General features: G+C 42.1%; 1 protein-coding gene across 4 annotated transcripts; it reads right to left on the bottom strand.

The window, feature by feature from the left end:
* Window positions 1-15: 15 nt before the first annotated feature.
* On the bottom strand, window positions 16-27,318 carry mtus2b (microtubule associated tumor suppressor candidate 2b). Of its 4 annotated transcripts, none has more exons than XM_071496675.1 (15): window positions 26,998-27,318; window positions 20,565-22,604; window positions 19,300-19,492; window positions 18,312-18,518; window positions 13,761-13,907; window positions 11,663-11,761; window positions 10,347-10,543; window positions 5,163-5,229; window positions 4,572-4,786; window positions 4,180-4,285; window positions 4,014-4,087; window positions 3,818-3,916; window positions 3,577-3,696; window positions 3,184-3,284; window positions 16-2,904 (listed from the first exon to the last, which is right to left on the bottom strand). In XM_071496675.1, the coding sequence occupies exons 2-15, from the start codon at window positions 22,377-22,379 to the stop codon at window positions 2,697-2,699; spliced, it is 3,648 nt and encodes a 1,215-aa protein (XP_071352776.1). In that variant the 5' UTR covers window positions 22,380-22,604; window positions 26,998-27,318; the 3' UTR covers window positions 16-2,696. The 4 variants fall into 4 exon arrangements, with proteins under 4 accessions (XP_071352776.1, XP_071352779.1, XP_071352778.1 ...); XM_071496678.1 differs by having other exon boundaries at window positions 19,300-19,489; window positions 26,998-27,317; XM_071496677.1 differs by having other exon boundaries at window positions 3,184-3,281; window positions 26,998-27,317.
* Between the last annotated feature and the right edge of the window lie 122 nt (window positions 27,319-27,440).

Below are 27,440 nucleotides of genomic sequence, written 5' to 3' on the forward strand. Positions count from 1 at the left end.
GACAAAAAAAAGAGCTCTATATCATAATAATGTATTTAAAGGTATATCCACTCCAAATCTCACTTATGTACACTTATTTTCTCATTGTGATTTAATACTTAAATACAAAGTGCAACATATACAGTATAGATGTTAGTGTCTCATCACTGACCACAATATTTTAACCAGCTAAGCTACAGTTGCAGTTCTGGAGGAGGACAAGTAAATAAATAAATAAGTATATGAAATGCACAAGAAGAGATGTAAAACAAAAAATAATGCACAACAACCTTATAAAGACATGCTTTCATATAAACTTATCCAGAGCATGAGTTTTCTGAAATACTGAATACAATCGTTACAACAGAAGTCCCGTAAACAATCAACAGAAGTACCGACATCCTTGTGACGCGCCAACCCTCTCTGACACTGGGTGTAAACTGTAAACAAAACCTCTTATTCTAGTGTGGAACAAACATTCACTTAATGAGTACAAGGTCATGTCCATAGGACACAGAGGCAATCAGTGCAATCAAAGTACCTGATGGCGAGAAATATCATTTCCACTTCCTTTCAGTATACAGTTAAACCCACCAGCGATCAAGTTAAACATAATCAACCTGTCTTAACAGTGAACAACAACTCACCTACAACCAAATTCCCATTTGAGCAGATTTCCATATTTTGAATCTGGGGAGCTAATTATTATTATAATAAAGCAATATTTCTTCTATTTGCCGACCGCACTATACTCTTTAAAATATGCATACATATTCTGTACATCCAAATAATTTTATACAAAGGACAACCTGCAAAAGCAGACAGTTGAGCTGTTATGTAAACATGAGCATAAGTTTAAAAAAAGAGTACACTTACTGTAATACAAAAAAAAAGAAGGTTATGGCAGTTGCTTCCCTTTGATGATTCAGAATTCTCAACACCTGAGATTATTCTCTGCAATGAGACATGAGGTAACAGCTTGCAGTTTTATCCAATATTTTTTTTTTCTCAACATGAGTTTGCCAAAAGTCAATGAAAGTCCGGAAGCTGTGATAGATTTTTCTATCACATTTGTTCAGAAGATTTTCTGTGGTAAATCTCAGAACGCACAGAAAACGTTTCGTCAGACAGAAACAGTTCCAGTTGGCTGCAACAGCAACGATAAGGTACACTTAAAGAAAGAAAAAAAACCATGAATGCAACACAAAGAACACATGTTGAATTTACATCAGATGTAGGATTTTCATGTTCTTAAGTGAATACTTTTTGACAAGAACTGCTATGTCTGCACCATCTGTGGTTGATTTTGCAGCAGTTACCTCCAGACATATGACAGCTATAGCACATGGTGAACTGCTGTGTTAAATGATTTCGTCTTTGGTGGTTTCTACAGATCCTGCACTTTTGTTATCTCCGACAAGGAGGTTAGGATTTCACCCATTTTTGTTTGTTTGTCAGCAGGCTTACAAAAAAGTACTGAACAGATTTGCACAAAACGTGGTGGAGGGATGGGGCGCAAATTTTGCTGTGGCTCCAGTCAAAGGGGCGGATCCAGGAACTTTTTAAAAATCTCTTTCCTCAACATTGCGAGATGACAGTTTTTATAAATACTTTACCTTGGTGGAGGCGTGTGCTCTGCTCAGAGTCTAGTTTGTACGAAATACTTATATTTTCTTAACATGACTAAAGGTGAGGGAGCATCGGCTCACATGAAAAAATGTAAGATTAATCTGAATTGTATAATACTATTTCAATAAATCCTGCTCTGTGTCATTAGAAACAAGTGGTAACTTGTGTTGCCCCTTCACCCTTCCACTTCATTTCATCACACTGTAGGTAATCCTAAAATAAAGTTCATTATAACTGGAAGACAGAACATGCTTTAAAGAGATCAATACATGTACAATTTTCATTTTTTACATATTATGATCAATAACATGGCTAAACTATTGGCAGTTTATGAGTTGTCATGTTTAAATCATTCATTTCAGATCAGCGCTGATATCTAGTTGTTTAAGGACAGAGAAGGGTGGATGATTGAGGTTAGATGGCTAGCTCGTCATTCATACACTCCTGATACATGAAATATCTCAGCATGAAAATGTTGACTTGCCCCAGAGGAGAATCCACACTTTGAGAGTAACTTACTGAAGGTAGATTTGTGATTTTACTCAGAAGTATCGCCTGTGCCGTTGCTGGTGGGAAAGACTGGACAACAAAGGCGCTTCTTGTGTTCATTGTTGCACTTTTGATGTTTGTTAGGTCTCGTTCATCCATCATCCTGAGCGCTGGATGAGAAGGTGGAGATGTAGATGGGAGGCGAAAACATGGAAATGAGGCACTGTGACTCTGATCCTGCTCTCCGACGTCGACAATGACCAGGTCTTCCACCTGCTGCAGTATCGCAGCTTTGTGGGGCGTTGGCGTGGAATAGAAAAAGTGGAGGGCAGAGAACTCCCTTTTGAATAATAAGAAGTGTGATCATTAATACAATTCTTTAGGTCAGAGATTAAAATTCCTGGGGTTTGACTTAGGAAATGCATCACACATGGACGAGTGGCATTTTCCAAGAAACAAACTCATCTGTGTTTGTCCATCTACGTTGTGTAAAATCCTACACTTTTAACTGAGAGGAACATTCAACAGGTAAAAAAAAAAATCTGGGGCTTCCGATGCCAGATAAAAGAAAGCATTTGATACAAGAGCTTTCAAGGGTGTCACTGATGGTAGGAGTGTGGACGGGCGGGGGAGCCTTGTCCGGAGGATGGGTGATGGATGGGGGAGGAGCTTGGGGACATGCGAGGACTCAGCTCGCCTGTTTGAAGGCGCCACAGCAGTTCCTCATTGGTGCGACTCAGCCGCTTCTTCTCGTTGCTCTCCTTCTCCACGTGCACCTGCAGGTTGGCGTTCTCCTCAGAGAGTTGTCTGAGGGAGAAGAGGCATGAGAACAAGTTAAAACAAGTTCAAGCAAACAAGTTCAAGCACCATGTACTAGCGCTGCATTCCTCTCGCAGGCAGAAATCTGAAATTTCCAGCTGCAAGGCTGTAGTTATAAAAAAACATCTGGATATGCCAAAGATTTTCTCTGCCCAATGCTGTATTTGCCTAAAATTGCCTCTAAACAATTTTTTTTATAACAAGACAATGAAATATAAATTCAACTCTACTGGTTTTAAATCTGCACCAGTGTGTATCTAAACTGACCTGGACACAGCGAGGTTCTTGTCTATTCGTTCCTTCAGGTCTTCGTTCTGCTGCTGTAACACTTGCAGTCTCTCCTCCAGGTACACATTCTTTTCAGCCTGCTCAAAAACACAGAGCAAAAGGTGCACAACATTAAATTCTTCAAATGATGACATGGCAAACGTCAGGTCACGAGTGGAACGGGGGAATACGCCACATGATATGGGCCTTTGATGTTAACATTTGTCCTCACCAATATATTTGCTGCCATTAGCCAAGCTTACGTGTTCGGTGCTATTGGAATTTCAACGTACAACTTCTATGTGAGTGTAATAATTCACTTGACTTCACATATAAAATAGCTTGAAACCAGTTTCCTTTGTTGCAAAACAGAAGCAGAAATTTGAAGCCTACTATTTTCTCCAGCTCTGAAATCTTCAGCTCCTGCTGATGAATTTGTTGATTCTTCATCTCCAGAACCTCTTTCAGACTCTTCAGGTCCTCCTCAATGTGTTTATATGGAGCCAAAGCATCCTGACAAAAGCAGACAACATGAGTGAAAGCCACCATCAGTCTTGCTTTTGTTAAGTTTTCTCCAGCTGCTGTCACCAAAGCACCCAAGACATTGTCCTGTAATGTATCATGTAGCAGTTACCACTATCTGCTCATCTGTGCTCCTGCGAAGAGCCTCCTCGAATCGCTTGGCTCGGTCTCTGAGGCTACGATTCTGAAACGTCAGCGTGTCCACCTGATCCTGTTGACCAGACAGACATTGTTGTCACTAACCACAAAATGCATCATACTATATATCTGTAAAAAAAAAAAAAAAAAAAACAGAGAGAAGTGTTAACCTGCAGTGACAGTCTTATCTTTTCGAACTCTTCTTCCAGGGACTTCCTCTGCTGTTCATGGGCCATCTTCAAATCTAATGCAAGAGATAACACAGCATTATCTCTCTTAACCTGCAGCGGAGCGAGTCGGCAAAGAAAAGCAACAGGTTTTAAATGTGGCGCTTACTCTTCACAGTCCTGGCATGCTCCTCCTGCAGAGTGGCCAGTGTGTCATTGTGAGCCGTCTCCATCTCCATCAAGGACGTCTCATGGTTCTCACTCATCTCCTCAATCTGGAGACAATCACAAACATAAACAAATACCTCTGATGAACTGCTCACACATTCATACGTGGGTCGTGTAACACTATTTCCTCACTAGACAGCAATTCCAGTGAAAACAGTTCAGTGAGATCTGAGGTTTATCCAGAGTAACTGGGACATTGCTTCTACAAACACACATTTCCGTTGAAATATTCAAATGTAATTTTCCAATGCTTTGCAAACCACACAACTACACGTCAACTTCTTCCACCAGATGCGTACGGCTAATATCAAGCCTTCATCAAAACACACACACCTGCTGTTGCTGTGTGACCCGTAGCTCCTCCAGCTCGGCTTGTTGCTGGGCCTGCAGCCCCTCGGCCTCAGCCTTGTGCTGCGCCTTCAGCCGCTCCTCCAGCGCTCCCAGCTCCCTCTGCTGCTGAGCCCGCAACCCCTGCAGCTCAGCCTCAAAACGACGCTCCAGTTCCTCCTTCTCCTGCTGCAGTTGCTCCCAGTGTGCGACACTGAAAGCTGGAAGATGGATGGAGTTTGTTTCACTGGATTCAAATTTTAGGTCACATACTAACTGCAAATGAAGCAACTTTTTTTTTCAAGAAGAAACATGAGAGTTAATTTAGCAGTTGTGTTTGTCTGCCCATTTAGTTGAATGACTTTGATTAAGAAAAAAAAAAATGAGCAGCATTTTTTTAATATCTGGTATATGGTGTTTGATCTTGGACTAAATCCAGACTTCAATCAGTGGAATGGATTCCCCAGGAGTCACTTCCTCCTCCCATCCCTTTGTGCTAGTACACTGTATAGAACATAATATACTGGGAGCTGGAAGTGACTCATTCCTTCCTGACCTCCCTGCGGTGCCATATCTGTCAAGCTGTATCCTACTTACCCACTTCATCCCTGATTCTGGCAAGCTCCAGGGACAGTTCCCTCTCTTTCACAATGGCACTCTCACTCTGAAATGCAAACACATACAACCGTGAGCACCTCTGAACTGTACAAATGGATTTCTTACAAACACCTAAAGTACCACAGTAAGCCTTTGAGTGAAACCAGTGAAACAGTTAAGATGCTGAAGACTGCACAGGACTGGGTGATAAGATTGGAATTAATAACTTAATAACAACATTTTCTCAATATTTATATCAATATATAACTGAGGAAAACACCTTTCTGAGTTCTTAAGAGCTCATTTCTTATAAAAGGTATCAAATAGCAAATTCAGCTATACACAGAATGATGCATGCCTTTCTGCACAGTGTTATATTTTCAGGGTTGGCGTGGCCTGTGGTGGTGGGACCCAAAGTGATGGCTTTTCATCTCTAGCGACACCCTGCCTGGATTAAAGGACACAAATACATCTTCTCAGGTTGTCTCTCCTCCAGCGTGAGATTGGTTCAGGCCATGATGCACTGACAAACATGACAAGTGAAACTCTATGTTATAATTTTGCACAATAAGATGAATGATTAAGAACACTGAAACTCTGAGGTGTGTGTGTGTCAAAAGATTTTCAGTGAAAATTTGTGGGTTGTTGAGGTGTATTCCATGGTGTGTTGTGTTCAAGAGTTAGCGTTAGGAAAGTTTGTCAACCTTCAACTGCCACAACAAAGTTTCCTCGGCCCTGTCCATAAGTACTATCATTGTCCATTATAAAATATTTCCCTCCTAATGTCCCAGTATAAAGCGCTGCCACTGTGAATAAGTGTTCCTCATCGAGCTCTGATTTGAAAAGCTTCAAGTGATGAACCTTTTTTGAGACAATTGAGTGGGAAGCTTCACTGGTTCGTACAGCTTCACTTCGCCATCACAACAACACACTGGACTAAAGGTCAGAGGTTACATCGCTTCGTCCATCGCCCTACTCTCCCTGAGCAGCGCTACGTCTTGAGGGCAGCTTGGAGGCCACAGTGAGTCGCTATCAGATAGTGACGAGATGGGCCGGGGTAGCTGGTTAGCATGCTAACTTCAGTAGAGGAAAATAGACAGTCGGTGAAATGACTATTGATCACAACTTTAAACATGCAGTAAGATGGCCACGCACACTGTTGCTTGGAGATGAGGCGCAGATCACAAAGCAGTGCTTACAAGAAACAATGAAAGAAAGAGACACAGAGGAGGAGGTGAAATATGCATGAGTATGTCTCAGCAGTAATGATGTCACCCTCTAAGAGGCTTCACTTGGAACATACGGCCATCAGGGAGAGTGCAGTGACCTCATGAGGGATAAAGGATGGTCAGGCTCTGTCATTTCATTTCTTACTCTACAACTCCACCTCCACCTCCACCTCTGCTCCGACCCATCATTCCCCAGTCCTGCCCAAACAACCCCCCATTTCGCTCTCCAGGGAGTCGTGTGTGACATGCATTCTAATTTTCCCATTCAGCGCTCAGCCAGGCAACATAATCCATGTTCCAGGGCTGCAACTAACTGGGGACTGTTTCCATGATCGATTACATTGTTGATTATTTGATTAATTATTTGGTCTGTAACATAAGAAAATAGTGAGTCCAGGGTTTGATTTCAGTTAGACATTCAGTTAACAGTGAAGTAAAATTTAAAAAAATATACACATTGGAGAGCCAGCTTCTGTTTATGGATGATAAAAGAAAACTATTTATTATTTCAGCACTGTTCATTATACCTTCTTGAAAAGACTACACAGGGCTTTTTGTAGTAAGGGTGCTCATTCTTTGAGGAGATACTGTAATGGGCTAATGAACCTCTCTAAAGTCTGTACCTATTTCTCATCAGTCCATGAAAAATCCTCTCAGAGTGCAGATGCTTTTCTGTTTGGACTTCTTGTCCTGAAGAGATTCAGGCTCCGATGAGCACACAGCAGGAATTTCATGCAGAAAACTGAGCACGTGATTTCTTGTAGCTGAGAAAATTCAGCAACAACAGGCAAACATGAGCCTCCTGAGGGAAAGTTATCCTATACAGTCAATGGAATGTAATCACCAAGAATTAGACTAGCACGTGTACATTAAGAACACAATGTACACACTGGAAGGAAATAGACAGGTGAAAAGAATATAGCAGCAACAGCATGTTATATAATGTCCCTGCAAACTCTAAGAGAAAAGAAAGAGGGACAGTGCGACAGAGAAGCCTGCTTTGACTCAGCACAATCATGCACAGATTTATTCTCTCCACTAGCTCTGTCTCTAGGAAACAAGTGAACATAATGCTCATACACACAGACGCACTCAGACCCCCACCAAACACACACACACACACACACACACATGCGCACAACCACACACACATAAAGGAATCCTCGGTGCTGAAACAAGCCTGCTGCCTGCAGAGGATCCTGCCTTTACCGTTTGGTCCAGACAGCGCAGAGGGAGGAAGCTGAGCCCACAGCAGCAATGGCCCATACTAAGCTAGCAGACAGCAGCATCCCTGAGCCGGCTGGGGAGGCAGAGCTCACAGATGCGAGTGCCAGAAAGACACAGAAAGATAGACAGAGGGGGGAGGGAACAGGGCGAAAGAAGGAGAGGGGAGGAGAGACGGGAAGAACGAAGCCTCACCTTGTTTCCTGGTTTGCGACCGGCGTTTATCCCTGCTAGAACAAAGACTGCCAGCCCCAGCCCAGCTCTGACTGCCCACCCCTTAAACCCCCACCAGCACGCCCCATATCACATTCACACGCATGGCAGAGAGCAACACACACACACGCACTCATGCTCACACAGACACACATGTGCGGTCTTTTGCATCTTTGAGAAAAAACAAAAAGAGTGGAGCAGAAGAAGATGGGGGAGGGAGATGATCAATAACTGGCCAATTATCTGCTGTGTTACTCAGCTCAAGGAAAACAGCTACATGCAGCAGGCATTTCAGTACACGTCAAACCCACATATGCTCAACAGAAAATAATTAATTTTAAAATAGATCTGACTGAAGGGATGATTTCAGCTAATTTCAGTTTTGGATGTTAAGTTTCCAATTTAACTCAATTAATATATAAAGCACTTTAAATTCAGTGATGCTCATGCAAAAGAACACTAGTTTCAGCTTATGTTGTCACTGCTTGTGCACGTCTTAAAACACCCATCTCAGCTGAAATACCATATCCTGGCCGAAATCAGAAAATTGACATGTTGTATTCCATCAAAAATGGACAGGACATGATAACTGAACAAACATTTCAGGCTGGATATCAAGCACACCTGGAATTTACTTACACTGACATTTAGTCAACAGATTGAAAACCAAATTAATGGAACATTCTTGAAGGGGAGTCCCGTCCCTCCATAGTTATCATTTGCAGGTATATCTCAGATGCACATATGTCAAGATCTTCCACCCGTCAAACCTTAGTGGGTATTCTGCCTGTGTCTGACAATCATTCTCACTAAAAGCACAGCCAAGCCCAGGCAGGCAGCTCTAATCTAATGTATCATCTCCGACTGTAGAGCAGAACCCGTGGGTGGGGCTAGGAAATGGATGAAATGCAAGCAGAGGACCAGGAGAGGGCAAGTAACAAGCGCATTAATCCGGGTTTGAGAGGCGGAACACACTCAGTCACAGTGTGCAAGCAGACTGTTGGCTTGATTCTTCTACCGAGTATTTCTACAGTGATATCTTGCAACAGGAGAACAGTCACAACAAGATATATCAACCCAGCTATTTGAAATAAACACTTAATGTGCTCAGATCCCATTGAGTTGCAGGTTCAACCGAACCTGAAAAGCCATGCAGCTCAATCCAGTGTATGTCCATCTACTGTCCACTTCAATGTATAAAAAGCCTAAATGCATCACATTTCCCTTTGTTTACACTACTAGAACAAAACCTTTGGAAACCCTCAGTAGTCCCCCACTAACAGTGTTACTGCTGCTTCAGAGTTATTTCAAACATATTCAAAAAGGATCAAAAGTCGGGTTTTCAAGCGAGTGATTGTCTTTGTGGACAAAGTGATGCTGTCAACAAAAGCCAGATGCTACAGGTGTCATTTGTGCTGGTGAACACACTGCGCTTTGTAGTTGCAGTCTGAAGCCAGCCACACCTTTTCTTTTCTTGTGTGCTTTTTCACTGCAGGGATGTGTTTATGAGGCTGCAAAGTGAGGATGAACTGTGATGCAAGCGTGATTTAGCCAAAGGATGCAGTTTCTATCAAAGGAGTGTGTTTGCATGACTTCAGAAAATATTCAAAGGCCGTACAGCTGGTTTTGCATGTTTTATCTAAAAATGATGAATACTTTTTTCAACCTTTCTCCAAAACATACTATGATGTTTTATTGCTATGCTTCAGTATGTCAGTCTCTCTCTTCATTTCAGTGTGATATGAAAACCAGCTGGCTGATATGAGCAATGCATCCATCATGATGAATGTTACAGTCACTTTATCAAGTTATGGTGTTCTTACACAATAATGCATTTAAGAGCAAGGGCTGTTTTGAAAATTCATCCCTGCAGAATTTTTTTTAATGCGAGGAAAGATCAAATTCACGACATCCATGAGCTAATTTATCATGAAATTAAATCCAGAGGATACTCCGAGGATTCATTACTGATAAGTTATCACATGAATGTAATGCTCCCAAATCTCAGATGTCAGAGCTTCCTCATACAGACCAAAAAGGGAAGGGGAGAAGAAGGGAATACAACCTGCTACAACCCTCTTTGGCCTTTAAAGTAGGGCTGTCACAATATCAGATTCTCACTAGGCCTACATGATAATAACAATATTATCACAATATAGAAAATTTGATTAAGAAAATAATGCTATCAGTCAAATTCATCTTTAACTTTGTGTTTACTGTGTGTTTTGTCTGTTTTTTGGCAAATGAGTTGGGCTCAAATATGAGTGTAGGGAGGAGGAGAGAGTCCGTTAGTGTAACTGCACGAAAGCAAACACAAAAAACAATTACGGCGACGGGATGAACACCCATAAGATCCACAAGGCAACGATATTATCATACATAAATCCTATTATTAACACAATCTCAATATTTCCATTACTTAAATATCACAGTTATCGTCAACACTGTTGTATTGCGACAGCCCTACTTTGCTTGCCTGTTAACCCAGCTGAGGGCTCAGTGCTCTGCTGTTACCTACCTTGTGACAGAAGTGCTGGGTAGTGATGCTGAAAACGTCCATGCACAGGGAGGCCTTCTTTAGCTGGGCCTGAAGGCTCTGGAGCTGCAGCGCCTGCTGCTCGCAGCGCTCCCTCAGCTGCTGGATCAGAGCCCGGTCCAGCTCCTGGGCCCTGTCCGTCCGAACAGAACTGTGGACTGCTGCCATCCGCCCACGAACTGCAGAAACAGAAAATATACTGAAATAGTTTCTCTAATATGAGCCTGTGTGAAATAATCTTGAATGAAAAACCTGAAGACGTCCATATACAAGTGGACTCTACAGTATATGTAAACATTATCATGTGCTTAAGATCAAACAATGACACTTCCCCATGTAAATGCTGTAATGCGAAGTAATTTACCAAGCAAAAATGCAAAACATTCACTAATTCCTGCAACTAAATAATCAGGATTTTCTTCTATTGAATTGTTTTTATATGATTTGATTATTTATTGAATTATTTTCTCTGACTATAAGTTGAATATCTTTGGGTTTTGGACTATTTTTGAGACAAAATGGCAAATAGAAAATGTCGCCTGGGATTCTGGAAACATATTTCTGGAGCTATTTTACATTATTAATAGAAAAACAACCGACAGCTTGAATGATAATAGCAATAGTCATTAGACGCACCCGCAGTAGCAACATTAAATAGCTGAGCTACACTGCACCGCTCTCTCTCAGCTGACACACATACACAAACACACTCACTGCTGATTGGTTGGAACCTCAGTGGTTTACATCCTCCCACAAGGACAAATGGTCTGTTCAACTTACTGTTACTCAAGTCTGCTCACTGCTTACACCAATCAGCAGCAATTTCCTCTCTCATCTCAAAACACTCGTGCTGGGAACAGTATGTTGTGCAGCAACAACTGAAGCCTTTAGCACCTTTACTGGAACTCAGTCCTCAGGTTATTGTGTCTGTCTGGTGTCTGGGAAAAGAACAAAATGCTGACTTGTGTTGCAGTAATCTGACCTAGAAGGACTGCTAGCGAGGGAGCCATCCTAGCATTATAGCTGCTGTGGCCTGTTGCTATGACAACAGCAGGCTGCCATGGGTCTTGTAATAAAGTGAGGGTGGAGAGAGAGACAGAGCGAGAGAGAGACAGCAAATTATAACGGCGCAGTAGAAGCTGAGGGTGCTGCACTGCCCACTACTACTCCCTCCTTTTGTAACACTTGTTGATAAACCAAACACAAAATATCAGATATGTATTTTATATGTCTACAGTGCGTGTTTACATGTACACACACACACACTGCAGTGTGATGTATGAGTGTGTGAGACTCACCAGGGGACTGAGGCTTGGGTGAAACCACTGCAAATCTTCTGGGGGAGGACTTTGGTGGCATCACAGCCTCCACGTCCTTCTGCATCTCTCTCCTGGAGGCTGTGCAGGAAAGAGAAGTGTTTATAATGCTCACATTTGAAATTCAAGAAAATATCTCTGTTTTCTCAGATAAATATTGCTTGTTTTTGTAAATACATTAACTGTTAGTTGAAATTAGTTTTGAAGTACTTTAAGTATTTCCACTTTATTCTATTTTATACTGCTCTGCCACAGTAAAGTTATTTTTCTTTACTACACTTTCATTTATTTGACAGTTACAAGTTACTTTGCAGAGAGAGATTTTATATACAAAACACAAGTTAAGGCATCACTTATAACATTCGAGAAACACATAAAATAACAACTGTATAATGAATAATTTTGATCATTTGTAACTCTGTACTTTATTCTAGTCTTTGATTTTTATGAGGGAAACATTCTTAAGAAACTCTTCAGGCCTTTAAATTTTACTCTAACCATCTAAAAAAAAAAATCAAACAGAAATTTCTGGTTTAAGTTAACAACCAAAAAGTGCTGGGAACAACTGGTGTAAACCACAAGTGAGAGGGCAGTTAAATGAGGTACAGTGAAGTACAATGACCACGAGCTGGAGCTGCTGCTCCACTTGCTGACACAGATTCTGTTGCAGGAAGCCGATGCTGCTCACACAGAAATACACCCTGTGACCACTGGGTGGTGTCGATAATCCATATTCACTGATCCACTGCAAAGATGCCAACACAGGTAACAAGGTACACCAACTAACACCAAAGACGCCCACATCAGCATAGAGGGAGTATATTGAATGGTACTATATCACTGCTGTGATGCAATGTTAAGCAACAGTTGAAATATATTAGAGAAGGACCTAGTTTGTAAGTCAATTATATTTCTTTCTGTATTCCTATTTCCTCTTAAGTTAGATTCCCCACTGGAAAAGTGAGATGAGCAGTGGATGATAAGGGCCTGTCTCACTCAATCTGTATCACTGTAAAGATGCTTTGTGCAGATCTTTCTTTACATCAATACAAACAGCTGTTTAAATAATATAGTTTCCAGATCATCTACTACAGCTCAGGTTTAGAGGCTTTATTTTCTGCTCACACAGGAAAACTAATTTCCTAGATGATTCCTGCTTAGCTTAGATTTCTGTAAATTAAATGACTACTTTACATAAATAAACAAACCTTACATAATACCTGCATGGAGGGGACCAGACAGCATTGTTATCCTGTTAGGAAACACCTTACAGAGGCAACTTAAAGCAACACTGATGGACATAAAACAAAGGAAAGGTGCACGATGCCTTGATGACAACCTTGTGGCTGAAACGTTGGAACAAACAAGTCATTTTCGTAATGCCGTTAAAAGTATTTACTTTTGCCTTTTGAATAAATCATATAGATTCTATTTTTTAAGTGGCCTTTTTTTCTGATTCCCCAGCACAATTTTCATTACATTTTACTCCTCTTCACTGAAACACCCAAGTGAGAAAGGTGAAAAGTCAACCAAGCCATTTAAACATGCAAAAGATTCATATGAGCCACAGCGTCTAATATGTAAATTAACTGCCTGAGGCAGGTCAGGCACTAAAAGCTATACATCCATCTATTTCTGCCTGGCCAGTCTAATTCTGGACCAAGTGGTAGTTTATTGACAATGACTAGAAAGCCTCAGTTCACTGGCGTTTGTAAAGTCTCCTGCTGACCAACTGCCTTCCTGTTCCTATACACAACTCAGTAACAACTTTAGTTAACAGAGAAAAGTAACACATTGGAAAACAACCTCACAGAGGAATGAATACCAACACGTGAAGTGAGGGCTACAGTTTGTAAGTGGTCATGAGTTGCTGACACCTCCCTGTCTCCTGGCACACACTCACACTTCCAATCCTAAGGGTCATTTCATCACCGGACAGAATGACCTTGAACGGGGGTGTTGTGGAAACAGCCACAGCAAGCCTACATAGTTGTGTCTGGAGATAACACCAACACCACATACACGCAAAAATGTAGCCCCGGACACTTGTTTCCACTTGGCATGTGTTGTGGGGACTTACCCAGCGGGGAGCAGCGCTGCGGGGGCAGAGTGCGGCGCTGGAGGCTGGGGGCGTTGGGAGGCTGAGGACGGCTCTGAGCATGGGCCGCTTCACTCGGGGTTGCTGTGGCTTTGTGTAGAGGTGTGTCATCGCTGCCACTGCTGGGATCTGCAGAGTGGGAGAGATGTCAGAAAACATAATAACATAGTCAGAGACCGTCAAAATTTTGAAAGGTTTCTATTTATAGGGATGAATGAACAAGTTATAATTTAATATAAATTACAGTATTGGGAAAGACTTGGCTGCGCAAACTCCAGAGGCAATTGATCCTCCTAAGCAGCACCTGACAATAATACAAAAACTACTACAAAATACAAAATACTAATAAATAATAAACTACTACAAAGATAAATATGCTGCTTGTCCGGGTATATTATTCTCTTAATGTTTACATTGAGTCTTGTTTCTTGGGGTCGTGGCGTTATAGCATTTATTTGTCAATTTAATTCAGTGATTTCATGATTTGCACATTTATGGTACATCAGTTCAAACATTTATCAATTAAATTATACATCTGAAACATGCAGAGTAAAAACATCACCTCAGTTATTTTCACTTGCAGACATTAAAAAGCAAATATTTTTTCTAATGCATATTTTCAGTCCAGTCACAGTCCTGTAACTGACCTATAAAGGATCATGTGATCTTTTATAGGTCAGTGAGATTTCTATTTTGTACTCCATATTTTAGGATTAAGTATCAGCAGATCACTCACTATCTTTCCCTGGAGAGTGTTGAGAAGACGAGCAAAAAGGTAGAATGCTGCAATCATCTTAATTATTCATAACAGCTGTTATTACGCCTCTAGCTCTGTGGATAGGAAAGTCTTTGATTCATAGACAAACTGAGACTGTAGTCCAACAGAAAAGCAACACCAAGAACACACATTCCCTCCGAATGCACAGGAGCATCCTTGCGGTTGTTATACATTGTCATACGTTGTTGTTTTGCTTTAGAAAATTTCATCAGGATAAACTCATCTGTCTCCAGGATTCCAGCACTGCATTAGACAATTCAGCTTTAGGTTTAAATTGTCAGTGTAAGTGAAGAATTGCAAACCAGATAGCTCCAATTACTCATCATAAAATATTCAGCTCCTCAATCAATAACGGTGCTGACACGTGCTGCACCGATGGGTAACTCAGCAGCACCTTCAAAGAGGAACATCAGGACTCTGATCTGAGTCTGAAGTCAGAAGATGGTTCAAGGAGGCTGGAATCACAGATAAAACATCCAGATGCGGCAGGAAACCATAGAGTGTGATATAACATTTTAAAATTACCCTAACCCTAACATTTTAAAATGACTGTAGCCAGCATAAAAAAAAAATCAGAGTAGAAAGAGAACATTTTTGATGTTAAAATGCCTAAGGCCTGTGGGAAACCTCCAATAGGATCGCAGTAACTCTCCTCACTGCCACAGAGTCTGAATTCACCTGAGAGAGTCGGCAGAGGCTTTTTACATTTTTTTACATTTTTAATTTTTTTTTCTCTAAAGGCATCCTCCTGAAATTGAGGGTGAGCCACGAAGCGGATTGGCTGTGGGAGACGACTGGAGGCCGACTCACACTGCTAAATGCTTGTTTCTAGCCTGCGTGTACAGTACAAATCACATTCCCTGCTGTAAGCGTCCTCTGATCAGTGTTAGACCGGCACGCCGCAGAGGGGAACTCGACTCTGCTGGTGACTAATTCACAGGAAGTGAGAACAGACAGATTAAGAATATTAAATACATGCATTGTGTTTTGCATTTTAAATGAGCCTTATCCTTATTATAGCCAATTAATGTCAAATTCCCTTTTATCTTCTCTATTATCTTCTATTTGCCAATAATTCCTCTTTTGTCTAAATTAGAATAAACTGGACTATGTGATGCAATTATTGGAAATAAACTAATTAAGACAAGATATCACGAATAACCTGGTTTGTCTTTAAAAAAATTTTTTTTTATTAAGACTGCATGGTAGGAAATTCCTCAAGATGTATTTCAGGCAAAAAAAAGAAGAAGCAACCACAAAGCAAGTCTTTAAGCTCTTAGTGAAAAGGCAGAGAAGCTGAAAAGTGTCCGCACTGTTGCACCTCACAGTTTTTATCTGATCTCCACTTGAGAAGATGGACTAAAAACCAAAATGGGCCATGCAGCCGCCAGAGGCGTCGTACAGGCTTTGAGGAAAATTGTGAGTGGTGGTCTCTCTTGGACGTGGCAGGGATGGGATTGATCCACAGGAAAAGAGGCTTAATATTTATAACATGCCACAGAGATTTGAGCTGCTTAAACTGCTGTGAAGTCTCACTTGGAAGTGATACGCAAAGCTTAAAGCTGGATCGTAAAGTATATAGTCACCGGTCGCAACACCATGTTGATAACATGTCAGAAAATAGGGATCATGGTGACATTCAAATAGCTTGTTCTGTCTGACCAACAGAGAAAAGTAGCAGGTCTTCAAACACGAGAATCTGGAAACATTTTTGAGACATTTTTGCTTGATAAACAACCGAAATGATTAGTTTTCTGTAAACCAACTGATTATAATTGACACTAATAAATGGCACGAACACACTTCAGCTCCAGACACAAACTACTTCGACTCTTGAATCTTTCCATCCGAGTAGCACACAGCACAACAGACACGCGAGTACGCCGTGTGCTCCCACTGTGCTAGCTGGACAGAGAAATTCGATATGTCATCAGCGACCTTATGTTCATTATGGCATCTGAGAGGATGTACTCACTCCCGGTCACAACGTTTTACTGGAGTGCATCCCCGGTGAAATGTGGCTGCATTCGAGGCATACGGCATACTAATAGAGCTGTCTGAGCCAAGTGCCTGGAGGGAAACACTGCCATACAAGCTGCCAGTCATGTATATGCTGTCTGTACTACTCCCGAGCGTTTTACTCTCTGGTAGACACCCATCTATTCACTCCAGCACAAGCAGAATTACATTTTTTTTTTTTAGTCTTTTTTTTTTTTTTTTGCTGAAAGAAACACAGTATTTTCCCAACTGGCTCACAAATTGAACAACAGCTTCACAAACAAAGACAACAATGCCAATAACAGACAGAGTAGGACACACTTACATGATTGCAGGTTATCATCTCGAGCTGTGGCTGTTTTCTGAAGAATCAGTGTTAAAAATGGTACAAAATAACCCAGGAAAGTGTACATTGGAGCCCTGTAGGAAGGATGCTGTGGAAGCTGAAAGAGAGACCATTATCTGGCCTGACTGTGGTGGAAGTTTGAGGAGGAGATCCACAGGCAAGAAAGAGGTGGGCCAGAGGTGTCTGTGGTGAAAACAGAGTCACAGATTGTCCTGTCATACCACACCCCGACTCTGTGTTTTTGACACACAGTGCACCCGCTGGCACCACTTTCTCATGTCAAGGATTATAAATAGGGAAGACAGGGCTGCTGAATTCATGTGAAGCAGCTACCGTGGCTGAGGCTGGGGGGGCGCACCCTGCATGAGACAACAGCTGTTTTCTACATTTTTTTTCCCCCAGTCTGAGGACCCTGTCTGCACCAGCAGCGCGAGGAATCCCTTGAATCCAGCCGGTCAGATGAAGACAGTAAAAGTAGTTAACAGGGAATGGCAGCGGTCAGCTGTCTAAGAGTGGAACAAATGTGGTGACACTTTAGCAGAGGACACCGCTAACCCATCGTCATATCTGCACTTTCAGTAGAGACATTCGTGCTTTGCAGACCACTTTTGGGTGGTTTGAATAAATTTTATAAAAATGTTTTGTAAGTAAGCGATGAAGTAAATAAGTGGTGGGACCTGTCTGAGTCACTTTGTCTTCATAAATATGAAAATGTAGAAGAAAAAAAAAGGATTTTTTTTTATAGTATGTCCAAGCATTTTCAGACAGTGGTTGGTTCGAGTCAGCACTATGAACAAACGAATCTGCAGTGGCTTCACACATGCTGTTGATGCTGTATTCAGTGAAGGCTTTCTCTGCAATAAATAAAAAATCAGTCGTAACTGACAACTTCTCAGCTTGTTATGACACATTTCTTATGTCTCTGTTACACACAGACATAACCAGCATGTCAACTGAATTTTACTGGAACTGATTTTTCTAAATGACGGCTGCAGCGAGTTTATGAGAGGTGGTGCCAGGATTTGATCCAGATAAAATGCTGCAGTTCGCAGGCTGAGGAGAGGCAGCGGAGGGAGGAGGGTGACTTTAAGACTTCTTCCTCAAAACCTCTGTGGTGCAGCAGCTTTCAGCGCCTACTTGTGATAAATGAATGAAAAATGAAACAAAGCGAGTGGCTGTTACTATAGTAACTGAGGATGGCATGGGCAGCCACAACTGCTGGTGAACTAATAAGGAGATGTGGATGTGATGAAACATAAATGTAGAATATCCTTTTAATCAGACTGGACATGGTCTGATGTCTGAAATATTTTAGTCTCAGGCTCTTTTTAGCCAGTCACAGTTTAAGATCAAGCACTAGACACTGTATAATGCTTATTCATAGGAAATGTGTGGAGAGAGTGTGACTCACGCTGAGAGGGTCGACAGGGATCGCTGTGACTGCTGTCATTAGACTGGTTGCTGGACACGGACGAGACACTGGAGCTCCGGACAAAGCCAAAGGTGGCCAGACGAGCAGCTGGCAGGGCGGAGAAGCCTGGAGGACGGAGACCAGACTGGCCTGGTTTTAGCAGGAGGCTTTTGGGGGTGGTTTCTGGACCTGACCTCTTTTGCTCTCCTGGAGGTAGATGGGAAAACATGCAACATTAAAGTATCAGTGGGTGAACTGGGGCCACACTTCCTGTTCCAATGTTACGTTATTTACTCTGATAAAAGGAGGGCAGTCAGAGTCTGAGTAACATCTGCTCTGATGAACAAAAAAAATGGATGTGTCACTTTCACTGCTCTCACTAATCTCTAATCTCTCTATTACTAATAACTAATCTCTGACAAGCTTCAGTCAGTGAGAAAATTGCATGTAAATAGAACAAGAGAGCCCCATACTGTGAGTGGAAGATGACTAGATTATAACTTAAAATGTGAGTAGGTAGAAATATGGAGTGCAAGTTGGTAGGATGCGTGAGTGACATTGCTATCAAATACTTTGCACTTCAAAGAGTTTCGCTGCCAAAAGTCAAGCCTCATCCATAATCATTGAGCGAGCCGAAGAAGATAACTTCACTGTCAAAGAAGATGGGATGCTCTCAGAATAGCAAACGATGCAGAGAGAGGAGAAAGCTCTCATAAAATTATTTTCCGACGATTATCTAAATGGCTTAAAACCAATCTTTGTTTCACAGCATAAGCAGAGAAATATGCAGCATGTCAAATACGCTCTTCGTCTCTTATTTGGAGCTCTTAATCCCACTGAAAAAACTGACGAATTATGCTTCATCTTATTTTCCTCATTTTATAAACTCAGATGTCAAGTCATACATCCTTACAGCATGTGCTAACACCAGGTGTAAATGTTAATTCTCATTTAAATGACATTTTCATTACATTTCACTTTTACTCACCTGCAGAATCCTGGTGGCCCTGGGTAGATACTCCGGCTACCTGAGCAGACTGGCTTGGGGCCAGAGCTGACCTTTGACCTGTTTGCGGAACTCTTGTCTTTGCTGCAGGCTGCCTGGTGACTGCCCCTAACCCCAGCTGAGGCCTCAGAGATCTGGGTGAGCGGTAGACGTTGCTGCCTTCTTGAGAAATCTGCTAGTGAGTTAGGGACATTACCAACACAGTCAAACTCTGTCAGAACAACTGTGATTCTTACTGATGGGCATTAAGATGATATAATATATTTTTGATGTGGAATACAATGATAAATTAGATTTAAAAAGTGTCATAAATTGATAAAAGCAACCTAACGTGACTTCTCCAGTATTTAGCAACTGTGGCATTTATTGTTAGCATTGCTGTTAGCACATTTAGGTACATTTCATACATGCAATCTTCTCTTTGGTAAAGAAATCCCTTTATTTTGGCACTGTTTGGGGTGGGCACAATTGATCCTATTTTTTGTTCTTTAAATTTATGAAAAGGCACATGCACTCTAAAATGTATCAATACAGAACCATGTTAATGACTCTGTATTGATAAATAACCATGGGGTATGCAGGATCTACCTATCAATCAAGGAATTTCAATTTTCTCAACAGCTGCTCATCCAATTGTCTTCAAACGTTGCTTGTATATTGCTGAGGACTCAAGTAAGTACAATGTTGACTGTGAAGGTTTTTGGATGTGTGGTTCTTGAGAAAGCTTCAAACATCACTGCTCTACATGTTGCTTGACGTGAAGAAAAAGCCAGAACTCCACTAGGAGAGCATGTGCAGCACCCTGACAATTTAGAGCACGCTCATGCCAAGTTTTTAAGAAAGGCAGAACTTGAATGTGACAGCACTTTCTACACCATCACCCTGACACAATTGGAGCCAAGAGGAGCAGCCGACTTCAGCAGTAATAAACAAGACCGACTGACCACACACACTGCAGAGTGTATTGGTCAACAAGGAAGTGCAGTGTCAATGTGAAGTTGTTCAGAAAGCTGCAACCTAGATTAAGGCAGGCCAAGCAATCAGCACCTACTGCACAAACTGCACTAGTAGGTCAAATTGACCATTTTTCCTCCCTGCAATAAGCAGTTAAAACTTTTGCATTACTTAGATGTTTTACCAATCTGCTGCTGTATAAAGGTACGAGCATGTAAAGTTACTATACTTGTGTAGCTTTAACTATCCAGTTGCATCATGTGAATATGTCAAATCAAAAGTCAATTTCTCACCTCTTGGAGATATTTCTCTGGCACTTCCTCATGAAAACTGTCCGACTTCCCGCTTGGCCTTTGAGGGATGGTGCTGCTTGGAGGTTTTGCCCCTGTAACAGCCATGCCTGAAGGATGGTACCCTGCCTTCTGCATCTCCTGTCGATATTTGTCAAACAGCAGGTTGGAGGAACATAGCACCGGTGTGGATTTAGATTGAGGACCAATCTTTGGATCTTTATGAGCTGGTGGGCTGGAATAAGACGATAATCTTAGAGAGTGTGTAGAGGCTTCATGTGGCACATCCGTGACTTGAGCTTTTGCTTGAGGACTTGCCCGAACATAGGTGATGATTTTTGGTCGGACATTTTTGGGCTTCTGGGGAGAAGAAGACCTCCTGGGTTCATGTTCTTTCTGTGATGGCAGGACAGGTTTGGGGATGCCACTGCTGCTCAACAATGTCTTGCCTGGTGGCTTGACTTGAGTCAAACCTCTCTGAGGGGAGCCACTACGCTCCAAGCTCAGTGCCCTGATGCCCTGGACCTTGGCTGGAGAACCAGGTGGTCGTCTCTTGGGCGAACAGGAGGTAGTTTTAGAGGAAGTGGGAGTTGCTGGTCGACTAGGGCTTCCCCATGGCTTCCTCCTCTCCAGACTTGAAGAGCTGGAGGTAACGGTGTTTTCAAAAGAGCCCTGCTTTTTTAAAGTGTTATCAAAAGAGAGCTGCTTCTTTAAAGTATTCTCAAATGAAGGCTGCTTTTTAAAAGACTTGTCAAAAGAGTTTTGTTTTTTCAGTGTGTTATCAAATGATCCTTGTTTCTTTATGGCTTTGGATTGAATTGATGACTGAGTCTCCTTCATAGTTGTTTTGGATGGGCTGTAGTTCACATCGGGGGCCTCATCAGCGTGTGTGCTTTTATCCATTTTAGTGTTGCTTTCTTCATGTGATATCTTTTTGGCAGGTAAAGCCTTGTGCTTAGTACTTTTTCCTTGATCACAATCTCCCTCTGAAATGGTGCTGTCTGATTTATTTCTCTGGTTACTGTTTTTCCTGTGCTCCTCAACAACATCCTTACATGGAACAACTCCATTACTTACTTGTGCCTGCGATTCAACATTCTCTGAATTAACTGTTGAATTCAAATTAATGTCCACATCTTTCTGATGGATTGTGCTTTTTCTAGAGGAGAGGGATGGACGATCAGCTCTTTGAGAGGAATTGCCTCTCTCAGAGATGGTGTTGCAAGTCTGGGAAGCCAGAGTCAGGTCTTCTGAGATGGTTGAGTAAGGACCAGAGGCAATGTGCCAGGAGTCTGTCGTCTGGGTCTTGCCAACAGTGTCCATACTTGAAATGGTGGACAGACAGGACACGAAGACATCGGTTTCAGAGCTTAACTCAGTCCTGGACACCTCCCTGGATTCCTGCTCACTGGCACCATGCAGAAAGGACTTCCTCTCTACCCTGCTCTTATTATCTGTTGTTTGTTCTGCCATGGCTTTGCTGCACGATGCAGGCTGTTCAAGAAGCTCCTTGCGGTCTGCAAGCCCAACAAAGTCCTCTCCATCTTCAACGAGGTACGCCTCCAGCTCCTGACACTCCAGCATCTCAAACTCAGCCAGTTCAGGGTCGTCACACTGGGAGTCTGTACCCCAGATGATGACTTTGTCCTGCTCTGCTGTTTCAGTCATCAGCCCCGACAGAGTGGCTGTATCGCCCATCCTCCCGCCATCCTCTGTCCGGATATCATTAGCATTGGCATCACCATCAGCCAGCACACCACCCTGCTGGTTGTTATTCCTTAACTCCCCCTCACTAAAGGGCTCTCCACGCTCGCACATTTCGATACAGCTCTGAGTTTACAGCACCCTCAAGAGCACTTTAAAAATCAATCATCCATGGCATCACGAAAACGTCTTGCCCTGCTTACCCATCAAAGAGTCTTAGTGGCACAGCAGGAGCCAGGCACCGATTTTCACATTTCTTTCCGGTATGCCACTAATCAGAACGTTGAATATCATGTCTAATTTGGAGGATGGGTCTTGATGACATCTGGGGTCCTTATCCTGTGTAAAAACAACAAATACCAAATAAAAGGTTCAACAAAATGACAGAGGACTTGATAAGAAAGTATTTAACAGGTGTTCAGTTTCTCAGTCTACTTCAGTAAATCACTATGAATTGACATGGCACGAATTATGCAAGGATCCATTTTATTTATTTTTTAAGACTCTGAGCTACTGTATTGTCAGGGAGCCAAGCACCACTGTGAGAACAATTAGCACAGAGCAATTATTGTTTCTGTTGTGCTCAAAAGACAAGTTTCTGAAATCAGTTTAAAAAAGTAATTAGGAAATTAGGACATTAAATCAATGGCTTCTTACTAATTTAAAGTGTATTTTATGAACTGAATTCAATACTGAACTAGTAAAGTAATATTCTCTGAGAAGTATATCACTGAGAGCAATGTAACACATTCTGACGCATGTGCCAACCATTAACGTACAACTGCAACCAAAATCTAAAACTAGGACAAATCCTGCTACTTGTTTATCATTCGACAAAATTATTTTCTTCACTGACTGACAGCTGACCCTATTACTCAAGACAAATACCATACAGGTACAACAACATTTATCAACCAGAGAGGAGAACAGACTGCAAACAGGATCCTGTTAACCCCTGAGGTCAAAAAAACAAATTCCACTAACATTCTGGCATTTCCATTAAAACCGCAGCACTGATTTTAAATGAGATTCCCAAGTTTAACATAAATCAAAGAAAGAAACTAATCATTTCGCAGCGACAATGAATTGGTTTCTTTGTTAAAAAATGCCATAATGGTTGAAGCATAAACAGTTGAATTAACTGTCTTTGAAAACTCTTTGTTTTTATAGCAAATGAAATTAATTTCACTCTCGGAAGCAATACAGGTGGATATTATCATTTGTATGTGGACACTACAGTCGCTTCCTGTGTCTGTGATTAGCAGACAGAGAACAAAAGTGACTTTGAAGATCTTGTAATACATCTTGTGGGAAAACATGTTTTGTTATGCTTTGGGCTTCTTTAAGCATTTTTGTCATAAAAAGACCATTTCAATTCTGCAGTAGTTTCTGAGTTCTCCCTTTGGTGTTCCTATTGCCTGTATCTGCAGTTTATACTATAATTTAACAGGCTGTTGCCACTATTAGCTCCAGATCCTCTGATCTCTGCACACCATGAGAGGAACTTGTCAAAGTCGGTCTAAATTAAACTGATGTGTAACTGTGGGCTGTTAAAAATAAGCCAGTACCATGTGGGACTGACTTGCCCCGCTGAGATCATCAAGGGGAAGCTTCTTAAGTCTTTCAAAGAGCTCAAGACTGTCAAAATGAGTTTTGGTTCGTTGTGCACATGGTACAACAACATGGCCGCTCATTACCGGCTAAAAGAGCTATATCTACTAATTGCTATAACGACCCAGCAATTGTTATCAGCCTGAAGGTGTGTTTATTTGTTCTGATGTTTAGCACAGAGGGTTTCTGATTAAGCCAAACTGTAAATTAGAAGAGACCAGCTGTGGTCCATCCTCCGCCTCTTCAGCCAGAGGCTCATAATAATTTCCTCAGTGGACTCTTGTACAGTGCAGAGAACCTTGACAGACTCTCTGATCTCAGGCAGCAACGCTCCCTCACAAAAGCACCTAAACATTAAGTTCCCACATTGCAGTGATAACTTGATGCTTTTGTGCCCACCTCCTCATTTAAATCACAAGAACAGATGGAGATAAAAAATAGATTGGATTTCTGGTGTGCAGAGGTTCTTGGTGCTAACAGGGATGTCATCAGTAACGAATGGAAGAGCAAAAAACAAAAACCAGCTTTGGGCGAAAGAAGAACTAAACTAGTGAATTCTCTGTTTTTGACTCATCAGACGATTAGCATGAAACCTAACTGACTACAGCTCCACCTCATCTCTTTACTCTCCATTAACATCCTAATAAATTCACTTAAACAGCAGCTTCTCTTTTCCCTTCTAATGAAAATAGATCTGTGCTGTTGTCTGAAAATAGAGTTCGCTACATGTTTAGCACAAGGAGGGAAAATATCATTACAAAGCAGCTACAGCTTTCTGGAAGTACAACTAACAGGAAATGCAAAGAGGCTCCAAAGACAGACCTTTCTGTCTGCAGCACAGGATAACACACTACACTAAACGCTGTCTCAGCACCTGCACTGCAGAACAGGGACCAGTGAATCAGATTCCCCTACACCTGCCTCTCCCCTGCCTCCCTATCAGGTCACACACAGTACTGTACGGTTACTGTGCTGCTGTTCGACCACATAAAGCCACAAACTCCCCCTGGGCAACCAAACATCTGATAAAGCTCTGAAAAAGATTCCTCCATGAAGCATGTTGCCTGACAAGAGATGACAAATTGGATAAATGAAGCCTTGTTTCAAAGAGAGAAGCTGCAACAGGATTGTTTCTGCTGCAGCCATGATTGCTTCTCCATCCCTTAAATTGATTTCCAACTCGAAATCAATGCAGTGCAGAACACTGCGCACACACACACACATACACACACAACGGTACTTTAAATGACTTTCATCAGCACTGTGGTGGAATGCTGGGTAATGGTGTCAAACTTGCAAACTATGTTTCTCATTCACATATGAAATGTTAATAAAAGGATAAAGAATTCAGATTTAAAATAAGTGATAGGGGCACAGAATTCTTAATGTAAGATGGAAACAACCACATCAGAGTCTTGCAGAACCACAAAAATGAAACCTCGCTTGCTTCAAGTAATCTGAAATCGGTACACCTGATTACACCTGCCCTACTTTGGTAGGTTCAATTCAGTGTTTTTATTGTGGCTCTCTGGCCCAGTGCATTTCATCATTTTCTGTTTCACAGTCTCCCATGCTGGATGAAATAAAAAAGCATTACAGAGATAATTAAACTTTTTAATTTATCTCAACCTCTTTCTCTGCACAAATCTCTTGAGAGCTGAGCGTCACAGTCTGGGCAAGAAGGAGCAGGATGCTGTTAGTCTTACTGACTGAGAAAAAGTACAGTGCAAGTACCCTGAGTGACTGACTCCTTTACCACCCCAATTTCCAATTTCCAACAGTATATGCAGACTCATTCCTGAATTGGCCCTGCCTCTTCCATCCCTTTGCTTTTTGATTCACACTCCCTGGTTGTTTTAATCTCATGGTTATTGCTGCTGCTGCTGCAACAGCTGATAATGTTCCTGTGTTGACACCATCATGGCACAAGGGACATTGAGGAAATTTATGTTCACCCCTACAACATGCTTCCCTGAGCATGTTTCCCCATCCCCCCATCATTCTGCAGCTCACCCTGCCACCTGCCTCCTGATATGCAGCATGATGGCGAGACCTTCAGCGGGGCCTCTAATGAAATCTGTGCCTTCTTGTGCGAGCGTTTGTGTGAGTGAACTTGTTTTTTTATCAGCAGCTTCTTCAGTTTTTTGCAGTCATACAGTACATTTGAAGATCAAAGCCTCATTTGTTCACCAAGCTTCTCTTGATGCTTGGTGAACGGAAATCCTCATGAAATATTGAGGATGAACGAAAATGGAGGCACCAGTCTCCCTCCCATTTTTATGCTTCAGTGGCCCTGACTTCTTTGTGGAACCAACCGAGGCTCACAGAAGATCATCTGTTGTTGTGACTTAAAGAAACTGAAACAGTAGCAAAGGTGTGCGCATGTGTGTCTGAGGCTGTGACAGCAAACTAGGCGCAGAAGCAACATAAAAAAAATCTTAACGTGACATGCAAATGTAAAGGCTTCCTATGTAAACGCACAAACATGTTACATCGACACCTTTCGTGTTAAACAATCATCATCGCTCCGCTTCCATCACTGGATAATTGAGGCCTTAAAAATTGCTGTGGGTGCTGCACACATGGTCCTCAGCACTTCACTGTGACATCTTACGTAATGTAACAAGACTCAGGCCTTGTGGATGAATGTGGTCACTCATGTCCATTCATTCAGCTCATGCTGCCTGGTTCCTCATTTCAGTCTCTAAATATGTAGCACGTCTGCACACATGATCCTCAAGCAGGAAAAAGGAGGAAGGACAGGCTTTGTTGCAGACACCGATAAACAAACATAAGATTCAGGTGAATCCAGGATCTGACCCCAGTGCACGCATACAAACACACACTCAGCCCACCTATGGCGGTTGGTGAGCTGTACCTTTTTTTCAGCTCAACAGTATGCAACACATATAGCTATATTAGAATTTACACTCATAGAAAGAACACGCAAAATAACAAGGTTAATACAAACACCTCCTGTAACTGGATCATCCGCAGTCTCTCCAGCAGATGCAGCAGTGTCAATAAATCCAATTATCAATGCCGCTGATCAGACACTGAGGCTGAGCCTGAGAGAGACGGGACACCGCCGCCGTCCCCGGTGTGTACAGGTGCTCCTTACCGCTTAGATTCAGGCGTCCGCTGGAGAGGAGCTGGACCACGGAGAGGACGGGAGGCAGGAGGAGGAGGAGGAGGAGGAGGAGGAGGAGGGACACATCCAGCTCTAGCCGTGATGGAGAGGATACAGTCTGCAGCATCGCTGGAAAACAGGGAGGAGAGGAGAAGAGAGAGGAGACTCGACGCCCAAGTCAGCGTGCGCTGCAGTCGCCCCCTGCAGGTGAAAGCACCAATTCACCCATCGATTATTTAGCCCAGAGCCACATTCAGGAACATACACAGACAGACACAACACGGTGACGACATACAGAACGACAGAGGGAAATCCAGATGTTCCAGGGAAATCCAGGTGTTCAGGGAAAGGTATTTTTTCTGTCTTTATGCAAAGGTGCATTGCATCTGCATTTAAATGTAAAAACTTCACATAAATATATGTTCATATTATTA

The sequence above is a fragment of the Trachinotus anak genome, unplaced genomic scaffold (assembly GCF_046630095.1).
Source record: "Trachinotus anak isolate AG129_WGS33_773 ecotype Australia unplaced genomic scaffold, CSIRO_AGI_Tana_v1 ptg000014l, whole genome shotgun sequence".
In the NCBI taxonomy this organism is placed as follows: Eukaryota; Metazoa; Chordata; class Actinopteri; order Carangiformes; family Carangidae; genus Trachinotus; species Trachinotus anak.